A 10,151-nucleotide genomic window follows, 5' to 3' on the forward strand; every position below is an offset into this window, starting at 1 on the left:
AATATAGGAAATAAGCAAGACAATAAATATAACGTTACAATTGTATAAGTACAGTAAGGCTATTTAATCATCATTTTCCAAATATATTTTCATAGATGTAGTAAAATGTACTCAAATCCTTGTTCTTAGCATACTCATTAATGCATTTTATTGGTACTTTATAAATTATTTCAGGTATGTTTTAGCAGCACTACACGCAAAAACCATTTTTTTGTAAAAAAAATGTCCATTTACCTATTCGGGCGATTCGCAAATAATCGTTATACGTAGTAATAATTTTTTAACAAACAGCATTTATTTGTACTATTTGCTGTTATTGTGACTAGGAAATGATCTACAGTTAAAAGTATGTAGTAGCAGTAAGTAGCAGCAAAGAACTTGGAGTAACACATAGATCAAAGATAGGAACTACTATTATCTTTATACGCTGTAGCTCATAGATTAAGGATAATAACTTAAAAGTCAGTCAACTGTCAAACAGAACAGCTATCAATTTGTACGATATCGAATTGTTTTTGTTTAATAATTTAATTCATTCTCATTTCTTTTATTTATATTAAGTATTGAAATGCTTTCAAATTTCAACTTGTAAATTATTCACTCATAATTTTTTGTTAAACAATAGTACACTAGTCTTTATTATGGTTAACTATTGTTGCGTGTTTGGCTGCGGTCGTAATAGCAGACATAGTAAACATTTAAAATATTACAGTTTGCCTAAGGAAAGAGACCGGTAAGAATTAGCTCAGAACTACAAGAGAATTATGAATTAAATAAATGCTATATGTCTGTATATAGATGTATTGAAACCTATTATATTTTGCTGTTATATATGTTAACAGAGAACATTCCTAATAGAAGAAGCTTTTCATAAGATCCTAATGTTGTCCTAATGCGAACAATTATGTTATTGTTTTTGTATATTGATTTATTTTCATCACCAAAAAAAATTATAATCTATCTTTTTTTAGTCAAATTGCATGGCTCAAAGCAGCAGGTAGAGAGGATCTCATTGAGAAAAGTCAAAATAGAGTAGCATATCGCATTTGCTCCCGCCACTTTCCGCCGTCAAGTATAAAAAACAAGCTATTAAGTCCAGATGCCATACCTATTAAATGCCTGCCAGGAACAAAAGATGAAGGTCTAGTATTTAGATTATAACTAGTTTATTTAGACTATATTCAACTGTTTAGACCAGGTCAGTGGCATAACTGACATTTGGCAAGGCCCGCAGGGAGAGGCCTTAAAATTTAAGGGAGCCTTATGTATATGTATTTTCAGAAAATTATTACTCATTCATGTTTTTGCAATAGCCTTCTTTATGTATACTTCCACAGTTATGCCACTGGTACTGGCAGTAAGAAAATAATGAAAAATAAAAAAATTAAAAAATATTTATTTCGTAACAAAATTGATACAATACTAAGATTGTTGTTATAACCTTCTAGTAAGTGTTATCACCTGTATCAGAAGGTAGTAAGAAAATAATACAGCAATATTTCTTGTAACCAACTATATATATATATATATATATATATATATTTGTCACACCTGTTTTTCCTTGTGTAATTCAGATTGTCCAGTGTTTTAATATATCTATATTATTTTTTGCAGATGTTTCAGAAGACGCAGAGTTCCATCAGGATATAATCTGTAACAGCTGCCAGAACTTGATCCTCGGTTTCCGTTATAAGTGTGTCAGCTGTGTAGACTATGATCTGTGCCCCAAATGTGAGATGATAGAAACACACCCTGAACATTATATGTTGCGGATACCCAAGCCTTTGAAGTTTGTATGTATTTGCTTTTTACATTATATTGCTGTATTTTTTATTATAATAATAAATCTTGTAATTTGTGAATCATTTTGTGAAATCAAACAAATATACTCTTCAACACAGTGTAATTTCAACTTAAAGGCTTTAGTGATATTGTTGCTTTATGCTCATCAGCCAAACCAGTATAATATTTTTGCAGATTGGTATCACATAAATTATCACTTGCTGACCCTGTCTTTGATTGTTCTGGTTTAATTAATATGGTTTTAAGTGCTAGTATGTTTGCTTTATCATTGCAATGATTTATATGAAGTTGAAAATATATTCCAAAGAAACACAACTAAAATTCAGAGCTTGTTATAATTTAAAAAATAGACACATTATGAAGGTGTGGGAGTCTATTATTATGTTATCTTTGAACTTATGTGCATATATGGGAAAAATGTCTGTTCCACTTATAATATACTCCCTTAAAAGGAAGCTATTTCAATTCGATCGTAATATTATTTGTATTTTTAGATTAATTTATAAAAGTGTTTTTAAATTTAAATTTCAGTCCGTAGCAGATGACTTGGTTAAAAAATGGAAACAGTTCTTTCAGTCTAAGCATGCTGTTGCAGAATCTAACAAATGTTCAGATTCTGAAAATGACAGTGATAGTAGTGACAATGAGCCAATCACAAAATATGTGAAACATTATGATAGTGGCATTGATCTATCCGAAGATGTTAAAGAGAAAATAAGAAATGAAGTGACTAGAGTTTTAAGTATAAAACAAGACACTGAGAAAAAGTCAAAGAAAAGTACAAAAAAGAGAAAAGACAACATTACAACTAGAAAGAGAGGGGGAGAGGATCTGACTAAGATGAGTAAGAGACAAAAAAGCAATGATGAGCATGAGATTGAATGTGAAGAGAGTAAATTGAATGTTGCCATTCCTGAAATGGTTTTCGCCGATGTAAATGAACAGATGATGGATGTTAAATCTGAAACACCTTTGGACACTGCCATGAACGGTTTGTATTATTGTCTTTTTCTTATACCTTTACATGCATTCGTAACTCTGTTCCCATGGGTGTTTCCAAAAACTCCTAAGCATGTGTTCAGTAACATACACCAAAAATCCTTGTACAAAATTTCAAATTTATAAAATCTAACCACTGGATGTTCCCTATAGGTTTCTATGGATTAGACCAGGAGTTTTCTTGATAATGATGAAGATGTCTTGTCCTCTTTTTACAAATCTTACCCTAAAGAGGACCAATAAATATGGCTATTATGTTAGTAATGCATGCAAGGAAAAATATTTAATATTAACACAGACTCTGACATAAATCTGTGCTTTTAAAGGTTCCTACCTGAATGACTTACATAATTTAATCCCATTATTTATGCAACTTGAAATGACAAACAAACAGATAACCCATCTGGAAAGTGGTAATTGTTGCTTATCTTACTAATGTTTTTTTGTAAATTGTAACTAAACAGTGTTTATACATGGGAGATTTAAGATACTATCTCCCTCGATATCCTCCATCCTAAATAATACCATTTACTAATTTATTAAAATTATTAATTTCAGATATGAACACTGATCAGCAACAGCCCTTGATGCATGTCAAACTCAGTGATGATTTTTCAGAACTCATGATAGAAATGACTTCTGATAATCAAAAAGTCATTTATAAATACAGCAACTAGTATGAAGATGTCATCATTTATTGGACAGAACTAGTGTTAAAATCTACCACTGTTGCAATCATACCTGGAACATATTTGAGTGAGATTCAGTTATATAAATATGCAATATATTTTGTATAGGTACATTTTTATCTAAATTTAGATTCAGTTATATATAGTAGACATAGTTTATTTCAATAGAACTAAAGAATAATACAATCAAATTGAAAATCTCCTTTTTGAAGTCTGTTGAAATTGTAATCAAGTTTTGTGAAAATTATTAAAGAAAAATTTTGTTAGTAGCAAATTGAAATATTTAATCCATTTTTTTATTTGTACTATTATTTTACATCAGCTGACTTATAGTTAGATCTGTTTATTTCTTCGTTAAGTTACATTGAAACTTACAATACCTATCAATTTTATATTTCATCACCCTCTTTTTGTTGATAAACAGTCTGGGCACAGATTAGAATACATGTATTCTGTGTGTTATATGTCTGTTTTTATTGCATTTAATAAAATTGTTATACTAAAAAGACTGGTATTTTGATTATATATTATTCATTATTTTATTTTTATTTCATATTAGTGACTAATTTCGCCAAAAAAAAAAAAGAGGAAAATAGAGTATGCTTACCACATAGAAAATTCTAAATATTTGGTTTTAGATAATTCATTCTTCCCTATTTGTACATTTACAATGTTGATTTATTTAAAGGCCTATTGTAAGGTTGAGATTCCATTTTAGATCTAAGAAAATTATGTTTATATTGTAATATGTGTTCATATTCTCTGAAATATACATTGATAAAAATAAACCTATTTAGATTATTTTCATAATTAGTTTCTTACATAAGTAAGTGTATTTAGACATCCTATATTAAGTGTAACACACTGTATCAGTGTTGATGGTGTTTAGAATAATAATTAAAAAAAAACTTTTTAAATATAATGCACTTTATTTTATAACCCAACAATTTAGGTACAACTTATTTCTTAATTACATACAATAATGTTAAATTATAATAGAGAACTAGAGAAGCTAGAGAGGAAGTCACTTAAATACTAAAATATTTAATATCAGTCTTCACAAGATGAGATCTCAATTGAATATTATTTAGAATAAATTAAGATTAGGTAATAAAATTTAGTCAACTTCCTCAATAGTGGGACCACTGTACTGCTCTCTAGGTTGCTGATAGCCATAGCGAGGCATTCCTCCTGGCATGCCTCCAGGCATTCCTCCTGGCATACCGCTAGGCATTCCTCCTGGCATACCACTAGGCATTCCTCCTGGCATGCCACCAGTCATTCCTCCTGGCATACCACTAGGCATTCCTCCTGGCATACCGCTAGGCATTCCTCCAGCACCACCACCGTGCATCTTAGTCATGATTGGAGAACAGACACGTTGCACTTCCTTCAGTCTGTGTTCGTACTCATCCTTGTCCGCCAGCGAGTTGTTGTCGAGCCAGCGCAGTGTTTCTTCACATTCGCGACGCACGCTATCCTTCTCCTGTTCGCTCAACTTGTCGCCAGCCTCGTCCACCGCCTGTTTAACGCTGAACAAATACGACTCCAACTGGTTGCGCGCCGCCACACGCTGTCGCTGCCTATCGTCCTCCTCCTTGTATCGTTCTGCGTCCGCCAGCATCCGATCAATTTCGGCTTGCGACAAACGGCCTTTATCATTCTTAATCACAATGTTTTTGCTGCGGCCGGTACTGTTTTCCTTGGCGGACACGTTTAGTATACCATTCGCGTCCATGTCGAAGGTCACGTCTATTTTAGGCACGCCGCGTGGTGCCGGCGGGATGCCAGTAAGGTCGAATGTACCCAAAAGGTTGTTGTCCTTCGTCATTGCGCGCTCACCCTCGTACACCTGGATAGTGACTGCTGGCTGATTATCCGAGTATGTGGTGAATGTTTGCGACTGTTTGCAAGGAATTTTTGAGTTTCGTTCTATAATTTTAGTCATCACGCCACCAGCCGTCTCGATGCCGAGCGAGAGAGGGGCCACGTCCACTAGCAGCACATCCTGTATGCGCGTGTCGGTGGAGCCACTCAAAATAGCGGCCTGCACCGCCGCGCCATATGCCACCGCCTCGTCTGGATTGATGGATAAATTCAATTTTTTGCCGCAGAATAGGTCTTGCAGCAGGCTTTGAATCTTTGGTATACGTGTTGAACCGCCGACGAGCACAACGTCGTGAATATGGCTTTTATCCAATTTAGCGTCCCGAAGCGCCTTTTCTACCGGGTCAAGGGTACCGCGGAATAGATCCGAGCATAACTCCTCGAAACGAGCGCGCGACACTCGCGTGTAGTAATCGATTCCCTCGTACAAGGCGTCGATCTCGATTGTAGCTTCGGTACTGGATGATAAGGTGCGCTTGGCGCGCTCGGCAGCGGTACGTAGGCGGCGTAGTGCGCGCGGGTTACTACGTAAATCCTTCTTGTACTTGCGCTTGAACTCCTCCGCAAGATGGTTCACTAGCCTGTTATCGAAGTCTTCACCGCCGAGGTGCGTGTCACCTGCTGTCGCCTTTACCTCGAACAGAGAACCCTCGTCGATTGTGAGAATGGATACATCGAACGTGCCACCGCCCAAGTCGAATATGAGAACGTTGCGTTCGCCCTTCAAGTTCTTGTCGAGCCCGTAAGCGAGCGCAGCCGCGGTGGGCTCATTGATGATGCGTAACACGTTCAACCCCGCGATGGCACCCGCATCTTTTGTAGCCTGGCGTTGAGAGTCGTTGAAATACGCCGGTACCGTAATCACCGCGTCGCGCACTGTCGAACCGAGGTACGCTTCTGCGGTTTCCTTCATCTTAGTTAAGACCATACTGCTGATTTCCTCTGGTGCGAACCTCTTCGTCGTTCCTTTGAATTCTACTTGGATCTTTGGCTTACCACAGTCATTGATCACTCTGAAGGGCCAGTGTTTCATGTCCTGCTGAATCTTGGCATCGTCAAATTTTCTTCCGATAAGGCGTTTCGCGTCGAAAACTGTATTGTTAGGATTAAGCGCAACTTGGTTTTTTGCCGCATCTCCAATCAAACGCTCAGTGTCGGTGAATGCAACATACGATGGTGTAGTTCTATTACCTTGGTCATTGGCGATTATTTCCACATTCCCGTGCTGCCAAACGCCAACGCACGAGTACGTTGTTCCAAGATCGATTCCTATAGCTGGCATGTTTTATGATTGATTAACTTTCACAGTTGCAAAATATTGAATACTTTATAAAACTTGGCTAAATTCATTTAAACTCTTTGTAACTTAGTACGTAAATAGTTTCACTCTACGCTGAGATCAAAACTCGTATTTGTTTACAAATAAACTGACAGTTATAGCGGAGATACGTCCTTATATACCTCTCTCTAAACGACCAATCAGAGACGAGTATGTTCTACAACGTGTTGACAGCCAATCCCGATGTTTTTAGATTTTATTATGGAAGTCTCCCGAAATTACCAGATTAGTCGAGAATTTGCCCGATAACCCTGCGTAGACCAGAACGCAGATACAAGTTAGAATGAGATAGATAATACGTTCAGTGTTTCCAGCTATTAAAAAAAATATATAACATGTTTTATAATTCACGTTTGCTTTAAAAAATAACACATGTATGTATAATTTATGTGAGATAATACCTTATTAATATAATTAATGCGAAAGTTTATAATGATGGATGGATGTTTGTTATTCTTTTACGCTAAAATATTGAATGGATTTGAATGAAATTTTATACACGGATAGGTTAGGTATATCTTAAGTTAGCAATTAGGATGCTTTATAATACTGATTCGCGTAAATGAAATCGCGGGATATAGCTAGTTTTTATTAAATATTATAATACTATTTAACATTGTTTAGTAAAATCATAAAAAATCTTACTTAGAAGTAATTAACTTAAATAAGAGGAAAATAATATACATGTATCAGTAATCTACGAAATAAATCTAAAAAATGAATGAAAAAATAATATATACATTATGTGTAAGTATTGTTCGATATATAATTTGTTTTAAATTTCAATTATAAATTAAAAAAAAAAAAACCTTAAATATTTTTGTGAATTATGGAAAGTTAGTTTAATTTTATGGTTCTTGCTAAATAATTCAAGATTAACAAATTCCATTGATCAGATATGTTTTGATAATTTTAAATATTACATAATTATTCCATTAGTCATTATTTTTGGTGGTATTCAGTGTATATTATATATTTATATCGGCACAGATAATATAATACTATACTAGATATTGGCGATATTAAAATAATCTATATTGATATCCAGTGGTCAACACTGGATATCAATATAGACTATAGAGCGACGACGACGACGAGCTTCGTATTAGCAAAAAAAAAGTATTCGATGTATAATCTAAGATTGGACATTTATAAGATGTAAATGTTAGTAAACATTGATTGTACCTAGCAGTTAAATGGATTTATTTTAATTAAAATTTAATAAATGTTTAAAACTTGTCTTTTTTTTAAAGTTTTTCCCATTAAAATTAACTTATGTTAGATATTTAAATATTTAAAAACGGATAGCACTCTATCAGTTGTCAAAAACATATTTATACTTAATGAATTTGTAACAATTTAATATTAAATAAACAGGAGTGTACTCAAAACTAAAAAACGTAATAATTTATAAAATAAAGTTTTGAGAAACATTGTTGAAACAAATCTTAAATGTTTGTTAAAACAAATCTTAAGTGGATAATTAGGTTTGATTAAATGTATTATACTTATTGACCGTTTAATTAATTAACTTAGAGTAGTTTATCTTAAAAAATGATTCATATTTTATTTCTAAGTCGGAGATAAAATAATTAATTATGGAAATATGTAATTTCTTTGCTCCTGGAAACACTTATTCATCTGAGATAGGTAAATAAAAGGTGTATTTTCTGAATCTGTAACGTATTATTTTTATTTTATTGTATTTCATTCATTTAAAAATTGATGAACACAGAATTTTATTGTATAATAAAATTGCATATATACATAAAATACGTTGTGAAATCATTATATGTATATTGAATGAAGTATATGGCGTAGCATACAGTATTCACTTGTACAATGATTATTTAATATTACTGTACTTGTAATAAAGTTTATTATTTTTCTTATACGAAAACTAATTGCAGATATTTAAAATATATTATTGTACCTAGTCAGAATTAGAACAAGTCAATTCGCGAAATTTTTAGAAAATTCTATCTGATGAAAGCATATTCCAGATGGAACTTTGCTTGTGTATGATGTTTGAAACCTCTACCCACCGCTAGATGTCCTCCTAGCCGGGCATTTAAAATGGGCATTAATATATTGTAATTATAACTGAAATTTAAAAGTAAATAATAAATTCTAATTCTATAAATTATATTTTTCAAGTTTATGGAATTTTCTAGTAGTTCGTATAATCCTTCACTTTTGACGATAGTGAACTGGACGTTTCTTGAAATATCTAGTCTCTACTCGACGTCAGATGTCGTGTTAGAGCGGGGTATATAAACCCGTCGCCGAGCAAGATCCCTGCGAGTTTTAAATACGAGTACAATACTAACGATATTCAAAGCGAATTGGTTCATCAGCACTCTCTTTAATCCACTGTATAAACTATATTTAATTCATATACAAAATGTCTCTACTACCTTTCTTCATTGGCTACGATCAACCTCACCGTATATTAGATCAAGACTTCGGTTTATCGCTTACTCCAGATGACTTGCTCACGACTGTTGTTTCACCGATGATGTCCAGAGACTATTACCGGCCCTGGCGGCAGCTGGCTGCTGCAGCGAGAGACGTCGGTTCCACCATCAAGTCCGACAAGGAAAAATTCCAAGTGAACCTGGATGTACAGCACTTCGCGCCTGAAGAAATCTCCGTGAAAACAGCCGATGGGTACGTCGTAATAGAAGGGAAACATGAGGAAAAGAAGGATGAACACGGCTACATCTCTCGGCAGTTCACTCGTAGGTACGCACTGCCCGAGGGCTGCAACCCAGAAACGGTGGAATCCAGATTATCGTCTGATGGTGTATTGACTGTGGTTGCTCCCAAAGTAACTCCGGCGCTGAAGAACGAAAGAGTCGTGCCCATATCCCAGACTGGACCTGTGCGGAAGGAAGTCAAAGATCACACTTCCCAATCTGAAGCTGGCGAATCACAGAAGTGATTTTTGTTTTATGCGATGAAAATGCTTTGTCATAATAAATAATTTATATTCTATTGCTCAATATAGATCATAGATAAATTTAATAAATGGTGAAAAAAAAAATGTGATGCGATAGGTGGCGGATTAAATAATAAAATTGACTTTTTTTGTAATTCTTATATAATATTTGAAGTCTAGTTTAATTATTTCATTATTAACTGTGTATTAAATAAATTCGTAATTTAAATTTATAGCTATTTTTGTTTTTATTTAAATATCAACTTCTATCGAAACGAAGAATTCAGTCCTTAGTTCAGTGGGTAGGTAAACATTTTTCAAAAACTGATCACAGATTACGAAGTATCTATTATTTAATTTTGTAAAAAGAAGACACCTATAATTGAATTGCCTATGGCGATATTGGTGATATAGCGATTCAATATGCTTCCTATAATTGCACTATGGCTACAGTTTCAATTGTTGCACAATACAAACAATTGTATTCAAGAGT

At 33.9% G+C, this 10,151-nt stretch overlaps 3 protein-coding genes across 3 annotated transcripts; 2 read left to right on the forward strand and 1 right to left on the reverse strand.

Moving 5' to 3' along the window:
• Nucleotides 1-461: 461 nt before the first annotated feature.
• Nucleotides 462-4,267, forward strand: LOC113519420 (uncharacterized). Its single transcript, XM_026904522.3, has 5 exons — nt 462-733; nt 972-1,141; nt 1,615-1,793; nt 2,335-2,794; nt 3,361-4,267. Exons 1-5 carry the CDS (start codon nt 642-644, stop codon nt 3,477-3,479), a joined length of 1,020 nt encoding a protein of 339 aa, XP_026760323.2. The 5' UTR covers nt 462-641; the 3' UTR covers nt 3,480-4,267.
• Nucleotides 4,268-4,401: 134 nt separating this feature from the next.
• On the reverse strand, nt 4,402-6,826 carry LOC113519419 (heat shock protein 68-like). Its single transcript, XM_026904521.3, has one exon. The coding sequence runs from the start codon at nt 6,658-6,660 to the stop codon at nt 4,609-4,611; it is 2,052 nt and encodes a 683-aa protein (XP_026760322.2). The 5' UTR covers nt 6,661-6,826; the 3' UTR covers nt 4,402-4,608.
• A 2,209-nt stretch (nt 6,827-9,035) lies between these two features.
• On the forward strand, nt 9,036-9,885 carry LOC113519423 (protein lethal(2)essential for life-like). The gene has a single exon (XM_031909611.2). The coding sequence runs from the start codon at nt 9,122-9,124 to the stop codon at nt 9,659-9,661; it is 540 nt and encodes a 179-aa protein (XP_031765471.2). The 5' UTR covers nt 9,036-9,121; the 3' UTR covers nt 9,662-9,885.
• Nucleotides 9,886-10,151: the final 266 nt, after the last annotated feature.

Source organism: Galleria mellonella, unplaced genomic scaffold (genome assembly GCF_026898425.1).
Source record: "Galleria mellonella isolate WM207_F2 unplaced genomic scaffold, CSIRO_AGI_GalMel_v1 utg352, whole genome shotgun sequence".
NCBI lineage: Eukaryota > Metazoa > Arthropoda > Insecta > Lepidoptera > Pyralidae > Galleria > Galleria mellonella.